This window comes from Canis lupus, chromosome 26 (genome assembly GCF_011100685.1).
Source record: "Canis lupus familiaris isolate Mischka breed German Shepherd chromosome 26, alternate assembly UU_Cfam_GSD_1.0, whole genome shotgun sequence".
NCBI lineage: Eukaryota > Metazoa > Chordata > Mammalia > Carnivora > Canidae > Canis > Canis lupus.
The window spans coordinates 23,181,073-23,206,909 of NC_049247.1; the positions used below are offsets into that span (position 1 = coordinate 23,181,073).

A 25,837-nucleotide genomic window follows, 5' to 3' on the forward strand; every position below is an offset into this window, starting at 1 on the left:
CAGTCTGCTTGTCCCTCTTCCTCAGCCCCTCCCCCTGCTTGTGCTTCCTTTCTCTAAAAAAAAAAAAATACATAAAATCTTTAAAACAACAACAACCAAAACAAAAAAATACTGTAAAAGATTTAGAGCAAATCTGGCCTCACAGAGCAAACAAAAATCAGGTTTCCTACGTAGAAAGTGTAGAAATATTACAGTTTATATTACATTTTATTTTTTATTTATTTTTTTAAATGATTTTTTAAAAAATTTTTATTTATTTATGATAGTCACAGAGAGAGAGAGAGAGAGGCAGAGACATAGGCAGAGGGAGAAGCAGGCTCCATGCACTGAGAGCCCGACGTGGGATTCGATCCCGGGTCTCCAAGATTGCGCCCTGGGCCAAAGGCAGGCGCCAAACCGCTGCGCCACCCAGGGATCCCGTTTATATTACATTTTAAAGTGGGGACTTTTTCCTCTGATGGTACCTAATGCCTTTCGAATATGAGTAAAGTTCTTTTCAGAGGACATCTGGTGAACATCTTCTCCCAAAATCAGTTAGGGACTGTAACAGATATCCACAGAAGCAGGCTTAGATGCCTGGAGACTGTGGGGCTGGTTAAAACCATTCTGGGGGTAAACTAAACCTAGAGTTTGCAAAAGTATTTTACCTGGAAGAAACTCTGGGTGAAAAGAAAATATCCCAGGTAAATGTGTTCCTGAGCCCACCCAGCAGCATCTCTTCCTCCCAGGACACCTTATTATACTGGCTGGGCAGAAACTGCCAACAGGACCATCCTTGCACTGGGCTCTGACATCCATTAGGGTAACAGACTTGGCAAAACCCAAGGGAGACATGGCTGCTGGAGGCCACAGGTCAGCAAGGTCTTACAGGTCAGCAAGGTCTTACTTGGGTGCTGAAGGCAAAGCAAAGGCCAATGCTAGAGAGTATAGGGGAGATTCTCACCTGCATTATGCTATTGAGGCGAGGCTGGAGACTGCTCAGGTATTCCTTCTTCACTTCAATCTCCTTGAGGATCTTCTCCTTGTTGGACAGGCACTCTCGGTACTTCTCCGCCAGTCTATTGGGAGAGGACAGACCACTGTCACTTAAAGCTCCTGAGATGGGGGATCCTTGGGTGGCTCAGTGGTTTAGCGCCTGCCTTTGGCCCAGGGCGCGATCCTGGAGTTCCAGGATCGAGTCCCGCATCAGGCTCCCGGCATGGAGCCTGCTTCTCCTCCCTCTGCCTATGTCTCTGCCTCTCTCTCTCTCTCTGTGTGTGTCTATCATGAATAAATAAATAAATCTTAAAAATAAATAAATAATAAATCAATCAATCAATCAATCAATCAAACTCCTGAGATCTCCCGACATACCTATGGACTGTCACAATCTACCTAATCCACCTACCTGTCTCCATGTAGCAGTTATGATTAATTGTTTACCTAGCACTTATTATGTACCAAGTACTTAGAGAACTCTTCATAAGCATTACTGCATTTAATCCTTATAAAAATCCTGAAAGAGGGATGCCTGGGTGGCTCAGCAGTTGAATGTCTGCCTCCCGCTGAGGGTGTGATTCTGGGCTCCTGGGATCGAGTCCTGAATTGAGCTCCCCACAGGGAGCCTGCTTCTCCCTCTATGTCTCTGCCACTCTCTGTGTTTCATGAATAAATAAAATCTTAAAAAAAAAAAATCCTGGAAGATGGGAACTCTTCTTTTCCCCAAAGGAAGAAACAAAGGCTAAAGGAGGTAGGTAACTTGCCAAGGTAACTCAGCTAAGAGCACGTATAAAGCTGGGCTCTGAATCCATGCTTGTCCATTTCCAGAGGCTCTGCCCATTAGCCACTAGGGGATATAGTCATGTCATTTCCTGTTCCCTTTCTTGCCTCTAGGGTGTAGAGCCAAAACTTACACAAACACATGGATCTAGCAACCAGAGGACACAAATGAGGCCCACACACTGGCCTGAGTGGGGCAGGGTGGGGATGGATTCTGCACCACAGGAATACAACACTCATGGTTTGGCCTGTGTCAACACAAGCATTATACCAGACAGGGGAGGGATGGGACCACCCCATCTGTTAAAAACCTAACACCAATTCCATAAGAACCACACTTAGTGTTTATTGAATTCATAACATGGACTGAAGGCATAAAATACATTCTATTTAAAAAAAAAAAAAAAAAAAGGAACAAAAACACCTGCTTCTCCAATGGAAAACAGAGTAGATGTGTCAACGAAAAGCTCTAGCATTCTCATACAAATATAGGGGAAGAAAGTTACTATAACGAAAGGGATGCAGCCATGAAAAATCCATTATGAAAAATACATAATGTTCTTAAAAAGACCTAGATTAAATTATACAGCATAAATGTTGTATTTACATTAATAAACAATATCTTTATTAGTACAAGAAACTTTTTATATGTAAAGATGTGTTTTATTGTTTTTTTTTTTTAAGATTTTATTTATTTATTCATGAGAGACACAGAGAGAGACAGAGACATAGGCAGGAGGAGGAGAAGCAGGCTCCATGCAGGAGCTCAATACAGGACTCAATTCCGGAACTCCAGAATCACGTCCTTTGTGAGCCAGCCAGGCGTCACAAAGGTGTGCCTTAAAGCATAATTTATGAGAGCAAAAAGTGGTAACTTCAACAGAGAAAACATTATATAAATTATAATTTGTCTATACACGGGAATGTTCTCTAACCTTCTAAAATGATGTCTGCAGACCTTTAAAATACCACATGGACAGTATTAGAGGCAGGGGAAAATGCAAAAAAAAAAAAAAAAAAAAAAAGATTTAAAATACAAAAGGTATTTAGGTCTCAAGTGTTAAAATTAAAAAAAAAAAAGTTATTCCAAAAATTAACAGCCTTAAGCAATTCCATCCCCATCCACAATCCTGTTGGTCTAGGTGTGAATTACAAAATGGGATTTGGTAATAAATCATTCTGCTGGTTCCACAGAGCTTTGCTGTCTGATTGTGGGTCATACCAAAACACTCCATGGCTAAAGGTCTGTGTCTGCACAGATTAATGAGGTCAGGAAGGAGGGTACACAACCTTTTCCGCTGTTCCAGCTCCCAGTCCAGACGTGCAAGGGTTTGCTGGTGAGGGTCTCCCATCGTGACTTCAGCCTTGCTAATATCTGGAGGAGCCTCCTTATAAAACTCCTCTAAACTGACCAGATCAATTTCTTCATGCTTTGACCTGCAAGCAAAAACTAGATGTCAAGTTGCTGTTCTCAGGATCCCAAACCATGGATTAAGTGGGCCCACAGTTCCCTCCATGTATGCTCACTTAGCCCTGGTCTACAATAGGAACACAGAATCCAGTCTTCCCAGCAAACGTTCATTAGTAAACGTTTCACTTTGAAGAGAGGTAGTTGGTGACATACCACAGGATCCTTATCCATGGTGTCCAACTGTTTTATCCATGAATTAGCTGAAGACCTGGAAGGGATGCTTATCAAATTTACAGATGTCCCAAGTTTAGCAAGAACTAAGATCTGAAAGAGTCAATAAAAACATTACAGTCTAGGCCTAGACTGCCAGGTTGAAATTCTTGGACATTTAACAGGAAAAAACATAAGGGTCTGTGCTTAGTTCAAAACATTAACTGCCTAAGCATGGGACAGGGAAGATCCAGCATATCTAGAGGCTTCAACTATTTTATGTAGAGTGATGCATGTATATAAAAGAAAAGAGGGGATCCCTGGGTGGCGCAGCAGTTTGGCGCCTGCCTTTGGCCCAGAGCGCGATCCTGGAGACCTGGGATCGAATCCCACATCAGGCTCCCGGTGCATGGAGCCTGCTTCTCCCTCTGCCTGTGTCTCTGCCCCTCTCTCTCTCTCTGTGACTATCATAAATAAATAAAAATTTAAAAAAAAAAATTAAAAAAATAAAAAGAAAAAGAAAAGAAAAGAAAAGAAAATACAATGCTCCTTCCTGCACTAACACAGTAGTGCACAAGTTGTGGACAGATGACGGTAATAACAGCAGCTATGAGGGAGTAAGCACCTACGATACGCCAACTTCACCCCACCTAATTCTCATGAAAACTTACATATGGGGATTTCTATCGCCATATTTCAAGTGAGATAGAGACTTCCACAGTTGAGTAGTTTGCCCAAGGTCACACAGCTAGTGAGTGGTAGAGCTGGGATTTGAACCCAGGCTAAGGCCAAGGGTGGTCATCTGTCTCTCCATAGGCCAGGATTCTATTGAATTCTACATTTGTCAGCTTTCATCTGAGTGATGATTATAGCTTGGGGCATCACATTCTTTTTTTTAATATTTTTAAACAGTTTAAGATACACAAGAAGTTTTAAAAATAGTACTGAGCATATATTTCCTCTGTACTCTTCCCCTGGGTTCCCCCAATAATAATATCTTACCTATACGTAGTATGCTATCAAAACCAGGAAACGATGATGATGCGATACTATTAATTCAGGTGCTAGTTTTTTTTTTTTAAGATTTATTTATTTATTCATGAGAGACACAGATAGAGAGAAAGAGAGGCAGAGACACAGGCAGAGGGAGAAGCAAGCTCCCCATAAGAAGCCCGATGCAGGACTCTATCCCGGACCCCGGGATCATGACCTGAGCTGAAGGCAGGTCATGCCCAACCAATGAGCAACCCAGGCATCCCATCAGGTGCAAGTTTGATGTGAATTTCACCTCTATTAGTATTTAACTATTATTACACGATGAATTTGTAAAGCAGATAAAGATGCCTCTTAAAAATCAGCAGAATTATCAAAAAATGCACCAGACTCAATTACTGATGTGCCCCTCTCATTCCAAGTTTATTACAAATAAAACCTGACTTTTCAGTTTGCACAAATAGGTCTGGCCAAGCAACCATACACTCCCTTCTCTTCCTCTGTCTACGCTTTCCTCATCTCTCAGCTTAGATTTGCCAAGAGGCATTACACTTAAAGATGGACACTGATAAACTACAGTTTGGTCACCTGAAGGCAGCCACGTAGCAAGAAGTTCAGATTCTTTTTTTTTAGAAGTTCAGATTCTAAGGAATAAAATCTAGGTGCAAAAATAAATGGTTGGAACTTTTGGAGAGGAAAACTGGGCCAGAAGGTTAAAAGGATTTGACTAGAAGGGAGTTACTCCCATGCAAGGTGCCCAGGAATTGAAATGGTAATGTATAAGCCCCAGCTAGAGAAAGACAACTGCTTTTGACCAGGTGCAGAGCTCAAGACCTAAAAAAGTCAGACATGTTTCCAAGGTTCTTTGTGCAGCCTGAAAACACTGCTTCCAGTTGTCCCACTCAAAGTGATCTATTCACCCTGTCCCAGATCCTGCAGCTTCCAAGCCTATCTGGTTTCCTTTTAAGGAGACTAGTGCACACTGAGCTATATAGGAAAAAAGCAGTTACCAATAGACAATTTTGCTAAAGTCTCCAAAACTCACTTAAACTCCAGACATTTGGTGATCTCTTTCTGCAGGTGCATCACCTCATACAGCAGGTTCTGGAGCTGCAGGTGATAGGCGTCTACTTTCTGCTTGGCCTGAAAGGAAGACAAGGTCAGAGGTGAGTAGGGCAAGTCAGGTCAGATAGAGCAGTAGCAAACTTAAGGAAGAGGTAAAGGGGATTAAGAAGGGAACGTGGGAAAGAGAAAGAAGGAAGACTAAACCTCTTAATTTCTACCTCATGTGTCTGATCTCTTCCTTTCTTCAACCTGATGTGGGCTAATCGATTAAGCTTCTTTAGAGTCATGAAGTGCACACAGCTCTGGATCCTCCGATCTTCAATCTCAACTGCCTGTAGGCAAAGAAAACTGGTAAAAATCTTGTCAACAGGTGCTGGCTGAGCTTCCTTTGGCACCTCACTGCTGACCCATCCCTATCCAGGGCCAAAAAGAGATACTGGAAGAAGCTCAGAACCAAGAAAAGTGTCAGTGGGAAATGGAAAAACGACTGTAAGGGAAATGCTTAAGGTTACCAGACAAATAAATAATAATTTCTGCTCGGACTGAAGTAATAGGGATTGAAGATTATAGCAACACCCTGCCATATAATTTAACCTCTGTGAATAACATCACAGAATAACTTAAGTGAAAATATTAAGATTATAGCTATAAACCCTGGATTATAGTTGTAAACTATAACTATGGCATAATAATCATAATAATATTGGCCAGTGTAGGCACAACTAAATGAGGTTCTTGGAAACATGTTTTGTGTTTATCCCATTCATTTAATGTTAATAACTTCATTTCCGGTTTCTTTTCTTTTCTTTTTTTAAGATTTATTTATTTATTCATGAGAGAGACACTGGCAGAGGGAGAAGCAGGCTCCATGCAGAAAGCCCGATGTCAACTCAATCCCAGGACCCCGGGATCAAGCCCTGAGCCAAAGGCAGATGCTCAACCGCTGAGCCACCCAGGGGTCCCTCATTTCTAGTTTCTATGATATACTTATGCATATCCATTCTTAAAGCAGCAAAGAAATTTACACGTATTATCATTTCTCAACACCTAGCAAAGTGCCCAGCAAGTAATAAACACCAGTTGGATGAATTATCAAACTGCAGTTATGAGAAAAATTAATTGTCCTGTACGTTTGTTACTGTAATTGGTGGTTGGGTGGTGATGAAATAAATTCCAATAAATTAATGGGCATGACTCTGGAGCCCCCAAACTCCAACCACCCGATCATGACTAGTACAGAAGATCAAGATGAGGGATGCCTGGGTGGCTCAGCAGTTGAGCATCTGCTTTTGGCTCAGGGCATGATTCCGGAGTCCCGGGATCAAGTCCCACATCGGGATCCTTGCATGGAGTGTGCTTCTCCCTCTGCCTGTCTTGGCCTCTCATGAATAAATAAATAAAATCTTAAAAAAAAAAAAAAGGAGACGACGACGATGACGACAACCAAGATGAGGAAGGGCTCTCTGACGGGTGCAAAACAAGTCCATCCATGCAAACCCACCAGGCTGATGTCTGCCCAATCCCAGTCCCATTCCTTACCACATCCTTGCCTCCTCTGCTCTTCAGGTCCTGGATCTCAGCCATGAGCCTCTGCAACTCCTGGCACGTGTACTTGTACAGCTCATAGTCTCTGCCAGGGTCCCGCAGGTCCACTTCAGCCTCCTCACTGTAGTATTTACCCTCCTGTGGAGGCAAGAAGACAGGCCTTGAGTGGGGAATAAAAGTTTCCCTGTTGGGATCAGGACACCTGGCTGGAATCAGGAACAATGAAACCCCACATCAGATCTCTAAAAAATCTGGTCCTTAAATCAAATGTTTTTCTTCTTTTCAAAATGGAGAAGAATTCCTCTCTTCTTCTAATTATAAAGTAATGCATATTTCGTGTCAGAGATTCAGAAATAGTGAGAAGTGAGAACAAAAACAAATTGAAAAGTTGCCTGTAATCTCATGTCCCAGCCTCAAATAACTATTTTTAATACTATGGATAAACACAAATTTTAAACATGACGGGATCATACTGCCCATGCTATTTAGTGCAATTTCTCATCCCAATAAATTTAAATATTCATCAAAATGGCCACATGATTCACTAAATAGATGAATCAGAATTCATTTAACCAAATTCCTACTGATGAGTGTTTAGTCAAATCAAGCTTTAGCAGAGACTAAAGTATCATAATTGGTTGTCCAGCCTTTGGAATGAACAGAACACTTCTCTTGAAGACAGAGTCTCCTATGGCTAACGATACTATATTGTACATTTGAAAGTCTCTAAGACAGTAGGTCTTCATCTGCTGACCACATGTGCTCTCAGGCTACAGAAGAGATTTTGTGGGGATGTTGTTTTGGTACTGTCTTAGCAGCAGACGAGGGATCCCAATCCCAGTGGTATGCTACAGATACTGGCTTCTTCTGACCATCAGGAAAATTAGAGACATACACCATACAAGAATGCATTCTCTGTTCAGGACTGTTCATGCCTAATATAGGCTTGTTGGTTCTTGGGATGCTATAACTAAACCAGATGTGAATACTCAGGTTTGCAGAACCAAGGGAATTCCAGGCACCTGGTCAAGCACAGGTTACCTGGGAGGCTGTCCCTGTGATCCTCAGCTGCTGCAAACTCATAGACAGGTGCCTGGCCACAAGCTGTAATTTCTTAGCAGTGTGGCAGCCCTGGCTGATCTCACCTGCTCTGTGTCAGATCGGTTACGCTTCCCCTCAGCTGGAGCTCCATCACTTCGGATCACTTTGGGCTTCCGTTTTTTGCTCGATTCTGATGACATGGTTGTTTGGTGAGGTCAGAAGGAAACAGCAAAGACCTGTTAAAAAGAGGAAACTTAAGATTTTTTAGAGTTAAAGATTTTCCTGGAGTCAGAATACTGAAATCTAACTAGTAGTTCTGGTTACTTACGCCCTTGGTAACTCAAAAAAAAAAAAAAAAAAAAAAAAAAGTCACTGAACCCTCCAAAGCCTGTTTAATCCTCTGTAAAAATGGGGAGGGCTGCCTGGGTGGCTCAGTCAGTTAAGGCCCTGCCTTCAGCTCAGGTCATGGTCCCAGGGTTCCCAGGTCCTGGGATGGAGCCCCACACTGGGCTCCCTACTCAGTGGGGAATCTGCTTCTCCCTCTCCCTCTGCCCCTCCTCCCCGCTCATGCACTCTCCCTCTCCAATGAATGTATATAATCTTTAAAAAAAATTAAAAAGGAGAATGAGATGCCCAGGCTCAGCTGGTTAAGTGGCTGACACTTGATCTCAGGGTTCTAAGTTCAAGCCCTGCATTGGGTTCTGTGCTAGGAGTGGAGTTGATTCTCTTCCTCTGCACCACCCTCCCCCCATCCACACTCGGAGCTGTCCCTCTCAAAGAAAAGGGAGGAATCATCCCTCAGCCTGACCCAAACAAACTCATCTTCTCCAGCTCCATCCGCTTTAAAGGCACCACAACCACATCCCTGACTAAACTCCTCAGCCTAGCATATATACCTGGTCCCAATACTATCGATCGATCACTGTGTGCTGGACCTGATTTAAGTACTTTAAGGGTATGTTCTCACTTAATCCTTGTAAGAAACCTTTCAGATAGAACAAGTACCATTTTATGGTTGAGAACACTGAAGTTTAGAAAGGTGAATGAGGTGCCGAAAGTCACACAGCTAGTATGCTTAAGCTTGGGTCCATCTAATGCCACAATAGTGCTCTCAACAACTATATTATTGTGACACCAGTGTGTCTTGCTACCACCTTACCCGGCAATGCCATCAACTCTCCAGATGGCCCTAAGATTTAAAAGAATAAAACCTACTTTTCATGGGGCTTTAGGGTCACAAAGCATCCTCCCCCTGCTACGTTTTCTGGTTGTCACCACAGCCCCGAGGTGGCAGCACAATCCCCCGTAGCCCAACAAATCTCTCCCCAAGATTTACTGAAGGAACCAATGGCTCATGGTAGTTACAGAAGCCCAGTTGGAGTCTCCACTCTACCATTCTACCGCTGGGAGTCCTGGGCCTGCTTCCGCACAGATCAAATGAGAATAACAGTCCTTACCTCAGGGGTTGCTGTGGACATTGACACAGGAGGCACTCTACTGGGGAAGGTGATGAAGATGACCTAGGCGTGGGGCTTTAGATGGTACATGGGCGATCTGAAATAATGCTGAACACCTATGGAGAAAGTTAATCCCTTTTCAATTCTTTTGAGAAACCTCCAATTGCTTCAAGGAGAACATTTCATTTCCCTAGTTTGTCTTTAACGTCTATGAACACCAATGTTCCTTTGTTAACAAAAGGACTCTCAGAGCCTTAGACAATGAAATCTAGCCAAAATCAACAATGTTTTCATGTTAAACATATTAATTTTATCATTACCTTCTGCATAGGACAAGTCTCCATTTAGGGGAGAAACATTAAAATTTCTCTTAAAGGAAATTCACGTTTAAGAAGTAAAAGGCGACTCGATTAAAAACCTTTAGCAGAGGGATCCCTGGGTGGCGCAGTGGTTTGGCGCCTGCCTTTGGCCCAGGGCGTGATCCTGGAGACCCGGGATCGAATCCCACATCAGGCTCCCGGTGCATGGAACCTGCTTCTCCCTCTGCCTCTCTCTCTCTCTCTGTGTGTGACTATCATAAATAAAAAAAAAAAAAAAAAAAAAAAAAAAACCTTTAGCAGAGTCTTAAACAGTAAATTGACTGGGCAAAATCCACGAAGGTGGGACGCGAAAGGCTGAAATGTGGGAAATCCTGACTTCGGAAACCCAGTAGAGAGAGCCTGGCACACGTAAGCAAGCACACAATAAATGTGAGCTGTTACCACCACCACCTCCGACATCGACATCATCGGCACCTACAGGCTCCCATGCCGGGCCCGACGCAGCTGCAGCCCGACATTTTCACCTGAAGAGATTAATCAGGCGGCGCCGAGCGGCTGGAGACCCCGGAGCGTGAGCACCGAGAACTCGACTCGGCCCCCAGCTTGGGGACGTCTGCACCTCGACCCCGGAACGCCCAGCCCCGCCCCGCCCCTCCGGCAAGCCCCGCATCCCCGGCGCCCTACTCACAGCTCGGAGTCCCGAACCCGCGGTGGCAGCGAGCCGCTTCCGGCGGCAGACAGACTTCTTCCTGTACACCATAGAGAAGCGGAAGAATAGAGCGGCTGGCCGGAAGCGAGGCGCGGAGGCCGGAAGCGAGACGCGGAGGTCCGAGACGGCGGCTGACGCGTGGTCCCGGCAACAGCTGGGCGGCGCGGGAACAGCTGCTGTGGCTCCGGGGTTCTCAGGGCGGGTCCCAGCTGCCAACACCCTCAGGCTGTCCTCCAACACCAAGAAACCGAGGCTGGAAGGGCAGATTAGCCTCGTTTAGTCTTTCCTCAGCGCCTACAGCTACATTCAGCAGCCAACAAGCGCTCTGCCTAGCGTTAGCCGAGTGAATGGGTTCGTCGTGTGCCCGAGGTAACCCGAGAGAGTGGTAGTGCCAAGATATGAACCCTTGTGGATTTGTCTTCATAACCTGTATTCTTAACCAATGTCATAATCACCCAAACATCCCACACTTCGGAGGGCAGCAAGTCTGGGAAAGGCATTCATTCTCCTAAACTCGTTTCTTTCCACATCAATAGTTTCTATTCGATTTGCCATGGGCAGAGTCACAACTCTTATGCGGCATTTGACAGCTTCAAGTGTTCTTCCACCCCTGGTATGACTTCTACAGGTAGAGTTCAAGACTTTTGGTGTAAATTCCACTTATCTGGAGGTAGTAACACCGATGTCCTGAATGCCTTCTGCCATGGGGGTAGGCCCTCCCAGATCCTCAGGGAACACTCTACCCTCAGGGGTAGAGTGGGGATGGGCAGAGTAAATCAGGTGGAACCAGGAAACTGGCCCTGCCTCTAGCACCTGATAGAATTCCTTGCAGATGAAGAAAAGACATCATGGTTTATAGTAAATATTTAATTGGTTCCATCAGTGACTCCACTACAAGTTTTCCTGAAAGGGAAACAGAATCAAGCGACCTAGAGGTTCATGAGGTGTAGGGATCACCAAGGAGGCTCCCAAAGTCACTGACCCCATGCCACATACCCAGTGGCCCAGTAGAATGCGGGTTGGGCTGATAGAATATGAGGAGAGAAAGGAATGCATGGTGAAGGAAATAGGCCCCAGCCTTTTCCTTCACCTGCAGGAATGAAAAAAAAAAGGGCAGGAGACTCCCTACACAGAAGGGCTGAAACTACACAGTCAAGTTCTCAATCTTATATTGGGAGAGATGGGCCTCTTTCCAACTGTCCTTGTTTTAGGAACCTCTCCTCTGGTGGTCTTCTGTAACCTCTATTCTATTTTCCTGTTTCCGTTTTCCAAATTCTGCAGTTCAAATCCAAATTCTGAATTCTGTTCTACCTTCTAGGTACATGTCCAATTTTGTGACCCAGATTATTCCCAGCTCCCATCCTCTTTCCCAGCCTTTCTAAGTGGAATATGAAGGACCTCGTCCTGACGGTGCTAAATTGAAGGTTTTCCCTTTTACTTCTTGAGGCAGTTTTAGGCTTTTCCCTGACAGGAGGGACTTGGCTCAGACTTTACAACCAGTAGGTGGCCCAGTGGAGACCAGGGAATTCCAGAGAGCCAGGCCTGGCTAGCTCATCTCTAACCACTGGACACATTACATTTTGTGCAACTAAAGCTTAACTGAGGCCTTCCATGGTGATAACTGGAGACTGGTGGCCTTGAGATGAAGAATCTTAGGGGGAAATGTGAGAAGACATAGAAGGTTGCTGTTCTTCATTCAGAGAAACTAAAAATTGCTTCCAGCACAAGGGATGGGGTGAACAGGGAAGGTGGGAAGGGTCTGGGCAGAGCAACAAGACCTCAGAACACTGTCATCCTTCAGCTTCCCCTTGTCTGAGCTAAGCACGAACCCCCAGAGTCCTCCCAGATCTGAGAGAAAACCAAGACAGCAGGACGGGAGGTCCTCTGTCCATGGCTGCCCTGAGGGAAAAGGGGAAGGAGGCGGAGGCAGAGGCAGCATCACTGGAGAGGCGAGATCTTCAACGGGATCATGATCCGAGACTCCATGTGTCGCACCAATGGGACTGTGGAGAGAGAGGCAGAGGTCACAGAGGGAGCAGAGGCAAGCCCACCCCAAAACTGGACTTTGAAGGAGGAGGCGGCCTGGGATGCTGAGACAGGGAAAGCCCCACTGCCTCCTGGAATAGAGAGCACCCAATTGTGGGATAAGAGGGGATTGGGGTGGTGCAAAGACACAACATTTTTTTATTTTCATAATTATATATTTACATTCCTGTGATGTGAAAGAGTAAGTGGCAGAGCAAAAAGTGATTGCATAGATAATACTGTTTAGGACAAAGCTAGGTGTAAAAAAAAGTAGGGGGATTCAAAGAAAAATATCAAGAAAATAATCATAGCCATAGTATACCGGTAGGACAAAAGCTCTGAGGGTGTCCTCAAGTGGCTAAGATTTGAAAAACACTATTTTAGTTCAACTAATTCATTTTTCAGCTAGGGAGGCTGCAGCCCCCAGGAAGTCAGCTCAAGGTCACCCAGGCGGTCAAACTCTTTACTCTTGCTCAGAGCTGTTCAAACTTCATCATGCATACAAATTACCTGCAGTTCTTGATAAAGTGCAGATTCTGATTCAGCAGATGGGGGTGGGAGTTGAGATTTGGCATTTCTAACAAGATTCCAGGAAATACTGATACTGTCATTCAATGTTACACTTTTATGAGTGAGGTTTCCACTAACTCCTTCAGGAGGCACATTCTTCCCCATACCAGCTGGTAAATGTGGACACTTAACTGGAAACTCCTCAGGAGAGGGACAGGATCCTGTTTATTCTGTGTCCCCTAGCTACCCACCAAGTGCAGTCCCTGGCACACAGTGAGGGCTCAACTGCTGACCCCAAGTGGTTCTCCAGGGGTCTCAGCAAGGTGGCAAATGCAGAGAAAAAAAACTTGCTCAAAAATTTTGCTTTATGGGATCCCTGGGTGGCGCAGGGGTTTAGCGCCTGCCTTTGGCCCAGGGCGCGATCCTGGAGACCCGGGATCGAATCCCACATCGGGCTCCTGGTGCATGGAGCCTGCTTCTCCCTCTGCCTATGTCTCTGCCTCTCTCTCTCTCTCTCTCTCTCTCTGTGACTATCATAAATAAATAAACATAAAAAAAAAAGATTTTAAAAAAAAATTTTGCTTTGTGCCAGTCTGAGTGAAGCACTTTTCATAACTTAGCTCCTGGAATCTTCCCTCCAACCTTCTGAGGGAAGAATCACCATCTTAGAGATGAGGAAACAGCCTCAGTGTGGTAAAGAACCATGCCTGAGGTCACAGTGCATAGGGACCACCTGTGTTTTCATCACCAGAAACACTCAGCCACTGCCTAGATCATGTGGAGTGTGCCACCAGGGGAGAAACCCACTCACTGTCTTAAGAGTAAATGCCCTGTCACTGGAGGTAATCAAGTGTGGCTTGATCTCCTTGCAGAAGGGATTCCATCCTCAGATTGGGCTCTTGGCAGATGACCTCCAAAGGCTAGGCTGACCCTCAAGAGGCAGCACCCACCTGTGTAGTAGACATTTTCGTCCCAGCCTCTCTTTCTCCAAGCAGCATTTCGAGTCTCTTCCCGAGATTGCAGGTCTTTATAGGCTGTGGGAAAGGCATTGGCTCATTCCGTGGGCACAAAGGATTTGATCCTATGCCTAGCACAGGGCCCTCCTGTCATTGCCCCAAATCCTGTCCTGCTGTCTGTTCCCAGTGTCGCGTACTGTTAGCAAACACTGTCTGCTTTGACAATCTCATCCAATCAGTATATTTGTTGACAACTCCCAACCTTCTATTTCTAGCCCAGAACTCTCCCTCAGGCTCCACACCCATGTATCGGTGCTCACTTGACATCTCCACTTGGATGTGTCAGCATCTTAAATGCAACATTTCCAAGGGCCAAAATTACACTCCTGACCCCTTCAACCTGCTCTGCCTAGGGTCTCAGTAAGACACAACAGCTGCTCAAATAACAATCTGGAGTTCTCCCCTCCCTGCCTCTCCCCACACAAACAATTGGCTCCACCTCCAGACCAATGAATCTCTCTGTAGCCTTCAGCATCCTCACTGCCAGGCCGCCAGTCTCCTGAGCAAACTAGTAGGACAATCTTCTGATGCCCCACTTCCTCTCTTCTTCCCCAACAAAGCATTCTCGGCAAAGCACATGGCAACCAGAAGAGTCATACTGCAACACAAATCAGGTCGTGTCATGCTGCTTAAAATGCTGCAGCAGCCTCCTGTGGCATTTAGAATAAATCCCAATTTATCCTCATAGCTTCCAAGGCCCGGCCTGATCTGGCATGTCCCTGTCTCCTCACACTCCTCTCTCCATACTGGCCTCCTCTGTACGCTTCAAAATATTGAAGGCCTTTTCCCCACCACAGGGCCTTTGCACATGTTGTTCCCTGTACTTAGAATGCCCTTCCCTGCCCATTCAGAAGCTGGCTCTTTCTCATCCTTTAGCTTAGCTAATATTTTATCTCCTCAGAGAGGAATTTTTTGTCTAGGTGATCCATTCCCATGTGTTTCTTCATCATTTTCCCCTGCCTCATTATTTGTAATAATCTGAAATTATGTTTTTGCATTAATTAGTCTATGTCTGAGGTTGTCTCTCTCTGCTAGAATGTAAGCTCCAAAAGGCCACTAATTTATTCACATGGTCTATACAGAGTGACAATGGAGAAAGAGAACTAGCAGAGGGCCCCTGGAGGGTCCCCAGCCTACCCCAGAGATGGTGTACAACGTAGAGCTCTCCAATCTGCGAGAAGAAGCCACCTACTGCCTCCTGGTTCTCTTGCCGGTACTTGATTGCCCGAGCCCTAGGGATGGCAGAAGAGTGTGGAAGAGAGGCCAGGGCCAGTGCAAAAGGCCCTCTGAGGTGTCCTCAGGCTGATTTCTCAGCCACACCTCAAGGGAGGAGCCAGAGGTAGGACCCTTAGCTCTCAGAGATTATCAGGCAAGGGGGTGACAGAGGTATAGCAGGGGGCTCGGTATTCTACTGAGGGAGGCCTGATGACCCTCTAGGAGACCCTCACCTCCTGGCTGGATCCTTCTCCTGGATCCATGAGGGGCAGAGGATGCCAGGCCCCCCACCATATGGCCCTGGGAAAGGTGGCATGCCAGGAACTAGGCAGGGCAGGCAGGCAGGGACCCCCCCCCAACCCCTGGCACTGCCACTCACCAGTTGTTTCCCCACTCAATCATGGTTCCTGGCTGAAAAAGAACGAGAGGAAAGAACTAAAATGAGCCTCCAGGGACACCTGGGTGGCTCAACAGTTTAGCGCCTGCCTTTGGCAGGGCATGATCCTGGAGTCCCGCGATCAAGTCTCACATCAGGCTCCCTATGTGGAGCCTGCTTCTCCCTCTGCCTATGTCTCTGCCTCTCTCTCTGTGTGTCTCTCATGAATAAATAAATAAAATATTTTAATAAATAAATAAATAAATAAATAAAATGATTTTTATTTTCAGATTCCATCTCAGATTCCAAATGTCACAGCTAGGTGGAGATAGGAAATTGTCATGTCTCCCCAGCCCCAGGGGCCATTTGGCCTCATTCAGGAGCCCTGACTCACACCTGGGTGTGCATGTATACACTTGTATGTACACACCTCTGTTCTGAGCCCAGAGGGAGGGAGAGGCCAGAAGACCCAGCCTAGTGTTGGAGCACAGGACCGCCCCACCATCCTTTGCCCCATGTCAGGGTATCTGTAGAGCCGCACCACAGCAGAGAAAGAGGGAGGCGGGCAGGGATCTGGTGGCAGGGACGTACCTTGAGCTTGTATGTCCTCAGCTCATAGATGTTGGGGCCTGCTCTGGGCTGTGGCTCATTCCAGAAGCTGAACTCAAGAAGCATCTGGTTTCTCCTCGACAGTAGCATCTGGCTCCGCTCCTTTCGGAACTCCAGGTACTCCTGTGGGCATGGCAGTTTGGGCATGATGGCCATGAAGAGCTGCCCACCTTGGTGGTATGTCCCCGTGGGATAGCCGTGGCAGCCCCCCAACACAAGGTAGAGCCAGAGCCAACATTCAGAGAAGTTTGTGGAGTAGATGCCCACATACCTTGTTGCTTTTGAGCTTATTCATGCAGTCCATGAGGGCTGGATAGCCACCTGAGAATCGCCACAGGTGTACTGTTGCACAGGGGAGAAAACAGGAGGTACAGGTCAGAGCCTGCTTACCCCAAGACTAGTTAAGTGTATATGAAACGAGGCAGTCTCCAGCTGCATCCCCTTAGCACCACGACTCTCTGAGTTCCCTTTACCTTGGTGGAGGATAGCCCCAGACATAAGCCCAGGAGGCCGAGGTTTGAGCTCCAGGTCTGCTGGGTGGCTTTAGACCCCACTGGGCCTCAATGTTCTTATCTTGAAAATGGGAATAATAGTTCCACCCAACTTTCCTTAAATAGCACAAGAGGATCAGATGTCTTCTTGTACCCAAGGCGTAACAACACACATGAAGCTGACCACCAGGCCTATGACGGATAGGCTGGACAAAAGGAAAGTAGATCTGATGGGCTGAGATGGAACATTCCAAGACAGTGAATTAAAAAAACAAAACAAAAAAAAAACACTAACAACAACAACAATAAGGACCAGAGCAGTATGCACAGTATGTTAGCACATGTGTTTAGTGGTAGGGGCACATATCCAGAGATGCTGGTCTATGGATCATCTCTTAACGGAGATCCAAGAGATTGTGACAGGAGGTGCCCCTGGGGCAGAGAACAGGCCTGGGGATAGTGGGCAAGGAGGCTTGCTTTTCACCAAAAACTCTTTGTACTGTTTGAATTATTATAGCCCCTTTAATCAAATGGTGTCCCTCTTCCCTGAAGTTCATACCTATCCAGAACCTCAGAATATGACCTTATTTGGAAATAGGATCTTTGTAGATGCAGTCAGGCTAAGATGCCAGCACACTGGGTAAGCCCTAAATTCAATGACTGGTGTCCTCATATGAAGAAGGAGACTTGGACACAGACACAAAGAAGGTAACATGTTAACACAGGTACACCGGGAGAATGCTATGTGACAACAGAGGCAGAGACAGGAGTGATGCATCTACAAGCCCAGAAGAGCCAAGATTTCCAGCAACTACCAGAAGCCGGAAAAAGACAATAAAAGATTCTCCCTTAGAGCCTGTGGAGAGAGTGTGGTCCTGCCAACACCTGGATTTCAGACTTCTGGGCTCCAGAACTTGAGAGAATAAATTTCTGTTGTTTTAAGCCACCAGAAGTTGGCACTTTGTTAAGGCAGCCATAGGAAACTACTACACCTTCCAATAATAAAGGTGGGAAGGAAGAAAGCAAACAATCTTGCCATCCTTGGGAGCATGGCTGGGGCTGAGGGAGGGTCTCCAAAGGGCCAGGCAGGCAGGCTAGAGCTGAGGGCAGTTGGCTGAACAGCAATTTGGAAGCTCAGACTTTTGTTCCTTCCCACTCTTAGCCTATCCCTTACTTGCCTTCTGACTCCATCTGTGTCTTGATTTTTTTGTCTGCAAAATAGTCTGACCCTAGAGTTTAAAGGCCTCTTTCCCAAGGGAAACAGCAAAAATACTGTATGGATGGAAGTCTGCCAACACCAGGAATGCTGGCGGGTAGAAGAGGGATAAACCTCATATGAGGACCAATAGGAGAGGGCACTCTAGGCCCATGAGAAGAAAGAGCAACAGAGTGAACCAATGAAGACTGCATTTAGAAAGATCCCTCTGATCCCTGAGTGGCTCAGTGGTTTAGTGCCTGCCTTCAGCCCAGGGAGTGATCCTGGAGTCCCAGGATCGAGTCCCGCATTGGGGTCCCTGCATGGAGCCTGCTTTTCCCTCTGCCTATGTCTCTGCCTCTCTGTGTGTGTCTCTCTCTCATGAATAAATAAATAAAATCTTAAAAAAAAAAAATCCCTCTGGGTGCCGATGCAGAGAGGGAGTGGAGGGTGGCCAGGCATGAGAGGTGCCAGAGACCTGGGCTGCGTGGCAACGGCACTGGGGAGGTGGGCACCTCACCTGCCTGGTCCTGCTCCCCGTACCATGTGTTCCAGTTGCCCACGAGCGAGCAGGGGTAGTCCTCATCCAGGTGCAGCTTGGGCAGCACAGCCTCCCTGGGGTGGGGAGAGGGGGACAGAAAGGGGGGGGGAATGCTCACACCAGCCACCAGGGCCCCTGAGATCAGGGTTCCAACTCAGGCCCTCAGGGCTGGGCCTTAGTCTCCCCATCTCTAAGATGCAGAGGCTGGACAATTAATCCCTAGGACTTTTGGCTCTGATATCTACATCTCCTAGGTTTCTGCAAGGAGAATGGGGCTGGGATGGAGTCTCACACCCAGGCAGGGAATGGGACAAGCAGATGGAGGAGGAGGCTCACGTCAGGCTGTTGTAGGCATCCAGACATTCAGGCTTCACATTGTGAACTGCAATAGAGAACAGAGAGTGGGAGGTGAAACAAGGGGTGTGCGTGTCTGTGGGGAGCTGGGTTAGAGGGACCAGGGCTCCCAGGACAGCTCAGGGTGTCCCAGCCCAAGCCTCACAGGCCCCCCCAGAGGCTGCGGCAGGGCGGGCAGGCAGGCAGGTGGGCTAGGTCAGCAGCCACTCACACTGGATCTTGTAGAGGTTGCTGGTTTCCTTCTTGGATAGCAGGGTGGAGTGGGCATCCTTCCGGGGATCCACCTTGTGCACAAAGAGGGAGCGGAACCAGCTCCCTTCATTGTCCTTGGAATAGAAGCTGCAGGACAGAGGAGTTCAGGAGGACAAAAAGAGGTGGAGATAGCTCTGCCTCTTCCATCTGCTCAGATGTCCTGCTCCCCCATCCCTCAGATAGCCTGATGACCCACATTTCTAGGAATGGGGCCATGGTATCCAGTGGTGGCTCTGGAGTATAAAACATCACTGGAGCCAGCTGAGCAGACTCGGTCTCTTTTAGAGATTCTTTAACCTTTGCAGGGCCTCAAGAGGCCAGGAGAAGCAGCCCACTTCCCACCTCTCTCCAGCCTCCCTGCTTCTACTTATCCCCCTTCCAACAGTCTCCTTGGGGCACACATCTGCTCTACTTGGGGCACATATCTGCAGCCCTTTGCCAAGAGGATCATCCCCAAACCCACCTTGCCTGATGTCTGAAACCCCTAACAGCCCAACCTATCTTGCTAGCCTTCCTTGCTGTCCCCTCACCCCCAACCTATGTATTCCACTCTCCAGATCTGCTCCTCCCTGAACATGCCAGGCTCTTTTACTCAGTGCTTTATTTGCAATTTCTGTCCCTTATGACAAAAGCCTATACTCATCGTCCTCTCCAGTGCTCACATTACACTCGGCCTGTGCCCCTTCCCAGCCCCCACAAATAGAAAGCCAAGGAAAACTAAACTTTGTCCTGGAGGAAGTCACAGTCTACTGGAAGAAGCAGGCTTTGGAATATAATTGTAGCCAGAGGTATCTGGGAGAGCCTAGGTGAACAAGTCTTTGGCAGTCTGGGCAAACTCTCAGAGGAGGTGGTCTGACCAGTCTCTGAATCTCCAGAGCTGATTTAGCAGGTAACAGCAGATAGAGGAGGTAAAAAGGCATTGCAAGGCAAGATTCATTCATTCATCCAGGCAACACTTAATTGACAAATATCTACCCTGTGCATCTGACTAAGGTGCCTTGAAAATGACTGACTGGATGAATGAAATGTTCTGTTCAGAGCAGAGGACCTGCCACTGCATCTTGCCAGACCTAACTATACTTCCTACACAAGGTCCCAGCAGGGGTGGGACTTCTTTTTAGGCTGCCAGAAGCTATAAATTTTTTTGCTTAGCAGCAGTGATACAATTTGTAGTCAGGCCTGAAAAGCTAGTCTCTTGCTGGATGATTGCTAGCCAGGGAGCCTGGCAGTGGGAGTCTTAAGTGCCAGTAAGTCCTCTCCTTTTTCAATTCTTTTCTATGGCTAAAATAAAAATAATTGTCTTGTAAATCAAAGTATTATTTTTTTCCAAAATATGGAGTGGCCACTGGGACTAATGAAATCATAAAAGCATCTTAAAGTAGTAAAACATTTGTATGAACACAGAGAAAGATGAGTAACGATTTGTCCCAAACCTAATGCTGCTTACCTGGGATAGGGGAGAGAGATGGTTAAATTTTTATTTATTCATTATAGCTTTTTGTAAAGCTAAAAAAAAAATTGCTTTAAGTGTTTCTGAATTCACAGGCTTTCTGTTGTGCATCTATTTGTATCATTAGCAAAAACCAAAAAGACGATTATTGTCAGATCACCAGTGTGGTTCTACGAAATTTGGTAACCAGAATAAGGGGATTTTGCTATAGATACTGCATCTGAGGACATCCTGTGTCAGGGATCTCTGATCAGCTCTGCAGAAGCATGATCCTACATCTACATAATGTTGATACAGTGTGATACTATTAGCATCCTCATTTTTGAGATGAGCAAATAGGGGGTTTAAGGAACTTGCCCAAGGTGACATAGTAAATCAGGGGCAGAGCTGAGGCAAGAACCAACCCAGAACTCTTTGCTTCAAAGCCAGCCTCCTCCTTGGGTTTGAGCACTGACTTGGGGAACATTAGGGAGATACTGTGAAGAATTACGTATTTCAACAAAGCCACTGGCCAAGAGATCTGACCTTTGGTTTGAATGTAGAGGGGATGCTTCCCTTGCAAGGGGTGGTGGCAGGGAAAACAGTGGCTCCTACTTACTTGTAGCCAAGACCTTTGCTCCAGGACTGGGCTTTGAGTAATTTATTAACATCAGTACTGACCAAGATAAACAGCCAGGAAACCAGCCTTGGAGAGAGAGCAGGGGGGCTAGAATGCTCTCCACTCTGGGGTAATAGCAAGGGAATCCAGGAGCTCTGATGAGCTCCCATCTCTTTCCCCAACTCTAATCTTTCATGCCTACAGTCCTCAGTTCCCCCGTGTGTCAAATGAGCAAGCTGGAGTAGCCTATCTCTACAGAGTTTTTCTACAGGTAGAACCCCAGACAGGACCTATCCAAGATCCCAGGTCAGGGTCTGAACTCAAGCAGTGTCCACAGGCTTACATTCTCAAGAATTCAAATTTCGCTTTCTCAGTGAAATCACAACATTTCTCCTACCCTTGAACTCCCCACCGCTCTTACCCTACCTCTATTTTTCCATAGCTCCTTGTATTTGTTTTTTTTTAATGTGCCTCATTTATTGTCTTCCCACTAGAAGCAGCCCCAAAGAAAGGGATCTTGTCTGTCCCATGTGTCCCAGTGCCTGGAACAGTGCTGGCTGGGCTCCTGGCATGTGCTCAGTCTACATCTGGGAAGTAAATGAAGGGGGGGGGCGGGGGAGCTAAGACAGAGCTGCTTATATACGATAAATGTTGGAAGGTAAGAAATTAGAGAAAGAGTGGCTCAGAATATGGACATAGGGTTCAGGACCCCTTATGCTCCCCACCATCACCAGCAGAATTAGTGCTTAAGAGCACAGGTTCTGGATGAATCCAGGTTCTAATCTCAGATGAGCTTCATCTCTCTGAGCTTTATATTCCTCATCTGTAAAATAGGGACATTAGGATGGGTCTTCTAGAGAAAGGGTCTGCCTGACACGGCAGTGCAGCTAATATCACTGTTCTTACCAAACTTCCTGATATCCTGGTTCCCACTCTTTCCCTACTTTTCCTAATCTGCCCATCCATCTTTGTAAGGCACCATTTTGGTGATGCTATTGCTCTGCTCAAAGTGTTCTATGGCTCCCCACTGTGTACCAAAGGCTGGATGTCTCCACTTGGAATTCTATCTCTTACGTACTTTGCCAAGCTCTCCATAGAGCCAGGGTTCATTATCCCAGCAATTCTGAAACCCACAGTGTTAATGTCACCAGAGAAATTCTCAGGCCCCATCCTAGACCCATGGCAACAGAAATCCTGGGGATGGGCCTAGCATCTGGGTTTTAGCAAGCCCACCAAGGGATTCTGGCTCCTGCTCAAGTTGAAGAATCACTGCTCTAGAGTAGCCCCAATTTCTTTTCTTCCCCACCCCATGCCATTTCAGAAATGTCAAAGATTCTGTATCTAAACTATATTAAGAAAGCTTCTAGACCTAGAAAAACACAATGCAGCTTTGTGCAATCTATGGGAAGGAGCTGCTCCAGATGGACCAGTTTAGCCCCTTCCACAAAAACATGTCTCACATTTCCCCATCAGCCTTTTTATCATTTTCATGTCTTGACTCCCCAGTCACACTGGAAGTCACTAGCTAATGTCCTCCCATCCCCCCATGGTACATAGCACAGTGCTTTGGGCATGGGAGTTGCTCAACAACTATTTGTCCTGGATGAGAACTTTTCAGTAAATGTCACATTTGCACTCTCGATAGGGATCAACAGTCTGACGCCCCCAACATGAAACCACTCCAGAATGTTCTCTAGATTCTCTAGATTTCCAGGAGAACTAAAATAGCTGAAGTTCTGGAGTGCCTCTCTGGCTCAGTTGGTAGAGCATGTGATTCTTGATCTCAAGGTAGTGAGTTCAAGCCCCATGCTGGGCGCAGAACTTACTTACTAATAATAAAAATAAAACAACTAAAGTCCTGTTAACAGGATTACTGGTGCAACAATAACAGCCACTATTTATTGAGCAATTACTATGTGCTAAGAACTAATCCTCACAATATGTTTTTGAGAAAAAATGAGGCTCAGAGGTGTTCCATGCCTTATTCACAGATGGTTTTAATTTTTTTTTTTTTTTTTTTTTTTTTTATTTATGATAGTCACAGAGAGAGAGCGCGGCAGAGACACAGGCAGAGAGAGAAGCAGGCTCCATGCACCGGGAGCCTGATGTGGGATTCGATCCCGGGTCTCCAGGATCGCGCCCTGGGCCAAAGGCAGGCGCCAAACCGCTGCGCCACCCAGGGATCCCTCACAGATGGTTAATTAATGATCAAGATGATTGCAATCCACATCCATCTGACTTGAAAGCCCACACTCTGTCTCCGCCCCAGCAGCCCCTAAACCTAAGAGGACAGAAAGGCTGCTGCCCACCCCTCTACGGACTCCAGAGAGATATGGGACAGGCTAAATGTCAGCAGGAGGGTATGTTCGCAGGTATCCAAAGTGAGACCACAATAGAAGTAACTATGAAGCAGTTCTTGAGTGAACTGGTATTAATTCAAGTGCCTTCACATTAATCCTGCAAAAATCCGCCATAGGGTTTATCATCCCCAATTACAGAAAAGGAAACCAAGGTTCACAGAGGTTCAGCGCCTCATCCAAGTGAGTGAGGAGCATCAGGTTGCCTGTTTGTTCCATGCTCCTTTTGTGGCCTCTGCATATTTGTCACACAAATGGCTTTTCCCTCTACTGATTTTGTTACCCTGGGAAAGTGAAGTCCCACCCCGAGCTTCAATTTCCTCATCTGGATAGCAAGGAGGTCACAGAAGATGATCTCCCAGGGACGAATGGGTGCCTCAGCCACTGAGTGTCTGCCTTTGGCTCATGTCCTGATCCCAGGGTCCTGGGATCGAGTCCCGCATCACGCTCCTTGCAGGGAATCTTACTTCTTCCTCTGCCTATGTCTCTGCCTATGCATGTGTGTGTCTCTCGTGAATAAATAAATAAAATCTTAAAAAAAAAAAAAAGATGATTTTCCCAAGGCCATTTGAGCCCTAATATTATAAGGGGTTCATTCAGAAACTTTTTGAACAAGGGCAACATCTGTTGCAAGTTCACCAGGGGCTAGAAGCCTCACATACGTGACATGTCTTTTTTAACCCTCCACTCTTATAAGATACATACTATTTTATCAATCCTATTTTACAGCTGAGGAATCTGAGACTTCAAGAGGCCAAATGACTTGCCCAAGGTCACTCCATTGAGAAAGGCTGAGTTAAATTTGCCGGTCCCAGACAAACTCCAGGATCTTCCCGTGAGAGGAGGGTTCTCCCCAATATTGGGCAGTTGGGGAAGGGGCACAGGCCTGGTTCCTCTTTCCCAATGGCCAAGAGCCACAGTGGATCCCATGGCAAGGTCTAACCGAACTCTGCAGCTTCATGCCTGGGCTGCTTCCTTTCCACAGGTGGGGAGAGAAGTGTCTTCACTTCTTTAGTAATTCGTTCTCGAGTATACTGTCCTGAACCCTGTGGTAGGGGCTGGATTAACAGATAAATGACATGACACGTCAGTCAGTCGGGGAGAAAGGCAAATGTGTCTAGAGGGTGAGGGTATGGGGAAAGTACAGGACCCTGGAGATGGAGGGGGGAGGGGGTGCCCAGACCGGGTCAAGAAGTCCAAGACCTGCCTCACTCCAGAGCGGGGCCCAAACAAAAGCCCAGGCTGAGCGCAAGGCCAAGCCAGCCTCCTTCTCCCTGGAGGCCACCAATTGTGGTGCAAAGAGCACTGGTTGTCAGGAGACATGGAGACACCAGAGGGAATGACCTTGGGCAACTCCCATCCCTTCCCAGGCCTCCTTTGCCCCACTTGTACTGTTCAGGATTGGGGAGCAAAGGGTCTGTGCAGCCATGGCCCTTAGGAGTCCCGCACTGCTCCCCGTACCTCTTCCCCCAGAACTTCCGAAGGGAGGAGCTGCCTCTCCTAGAAGCCCCCAGCGGGTACTATTTCACAATCATCCCTTCTAGAGAAGGGGCCACTCCTGCCCTCTGCCACTCTCCAGGGCGCAGGACAAGCCCCTCCCCTTCACCCCATCTTTCGTTCTCCGTCCAGAGCCAGGTACCTACTAGGACAAAGACCCTGCGCATATTTTCCCCATCTCCCCCATTCTTCGCCGAGAGCCCCTCCCCAGGCCTAGATCTTGCCCCGCCTCCAACCCAGAGATTCTAAGCGGGAGTCCGCCGGTCCCCCAGCCCCAGACCGTGGCCGCCGGCCCTGCGCCCCCCGCGCTCGCGCCACTCCTCGGCCCCCGACCCGGCTCTCACCGCGCAGCAGCCGCGACATCCCCGGCGCGGGGCTTCGGGCTCCCCAGCAGCCGCCGCGCCGCCGCAGAGATGCTGCACAGCCGCGGAGCCATGTTGGAGCGGCGCAGGTTGGAGCAAGGCCCGCCCCCAGCCCGGAGGCGGGGCGGGGCCTCGGCGAGCCCCGCCCACCGCCTAGCCGGTCGCCTCGCCGCCGGGCATCCCCTACCTCCACCGAGCCTGGGCTCATCAGGTTTAGCCTCAGAGCCCCTGCAGCCGGTCTGGTGCTGACGTGACCTTGACCAGGGCCTTTGCCCACTCTGGGCCTCAATGTCCACTTTGGTAAAATGGGAGCGTCGGACAATGATGCCAAGGGTTCTTAGTTGGGCTCTCAAGATCAGTGGCAGAGGGTCAATCAGTAGGCGTCCTGAAACTGCGTTTTTCTGAGGAGGAGGGATTTACAGGCAGTATTTAGCACATTATCAAAGGAACAAACCCCTAACAATTGAAGGCAGTTGGACA

At 47.2% G+C, this 25,837-nt stretch overlaps 2 protein-coding genes across 4 annotated transcripts in view; both read right to left on the reverse strand.

Annotated features, from left to right (window-relative positions):
- THOC5 (THO complex 5) overlaps positions 1-10,636 on the reverse strand; it is a 36,756-nt gene extending 26,120 nt beyond the window's left edge. The window contains exons 1-8 of one of the 3 annotated variants that reach the window (XM_038575580.1): positions 10,489-10,636; positions 9,481-9,596; positions 8,128-8,259; positions 6,977-7,120; positions 5,656-5,769; positions 5,418-5,515; positions 3,049-3,195; positions 944-1,058 (exon numbers count right to left, since the gene is read on the reverse strand). In XM_038575580.1, coding sequence (XP_038431508.1) covers positions 944-1,058; positions 3,049-3,195; positions 5,418-5,515; positions 5,656-5,769; positions 6,977-7,120; positions 8,128-8,223 — 714 coding nt within the window. In that variant the 5' untranslated portion in view covers positions 8,224-8,259; positions 9,481-9,596; positions 10,489-10,636. Of the gene's footprint in view, positions 1-943; positions 1,059-3,048; positions 3,196-5,417; positions 5,516-5,655; positions 5,770-6,976; positions 7,121-8,127; positions 8,260-9,480; positions 9,597-10,324; positions 10,344-10,488 lie in introns of those variants that run through there. The other 2 variants (XM_038575582.1, XM_038575581.1) reach the window with 2 other exon arrangements.
- A 722-nt stretch (positions 10,637-11,358) lies between these two features.
- On the reverse strand, positions 11,359-25,478 carry NIPSNAP1 (nipsnap homolog 1). The gene is made up of 10 exons (XM_038575583.1): positions 25,340-25,478; positions 19,053-19,180; positions 18,824-18,869; positions 18,467-18,561; positions 16,532-16,602; positions 16,243-16,383; positions 15,655-15,686; positions 15,198-15,292; positions 13,995-14,078; positions 11,359-12,512 (listed from the first exon to the last, which is right to left on the reverse strand). The coding sequence occupies exons 1-10, from the start codon at positions 25,429-25,431 to the stop codon at positions 12,448-12,450; spliced, it is 849 nt and encodes a 282-aa protein (XP_038431511.1). The 5' UTR covers positions 25,432-25,478; the 3' UTR covers positions 11,359-12,447.
- Positions 25,479-25,837: the final 359 nt, after the last annotated feature.

Bases quoted from the DNA above. Each gene is read 5' to 3' on its own strand.
- NIPSNAP1 (XM_038575583.1), bottom strand. From the start codon at position 25,431: ATGGCTCCGCGGCTGTGCAGCATCTCTGCGGCGGCGCGGCGGCTGCTG. The intron at 16,384-16,531 runs GTATGTGGGCAT...CCATGCCCACAG, and splicing joins ATAAGCTCAAAAGCAACAAG to GAGTACCTGGAGTTCCGAAA. The intron at 15,293-15,654 runs GTGAGTGGCAGT...TGCCATCCCTAG, and splicing joins ATTGAGTGGGGAAACAACTG to GGCTCGGGCAATCAAGTACC.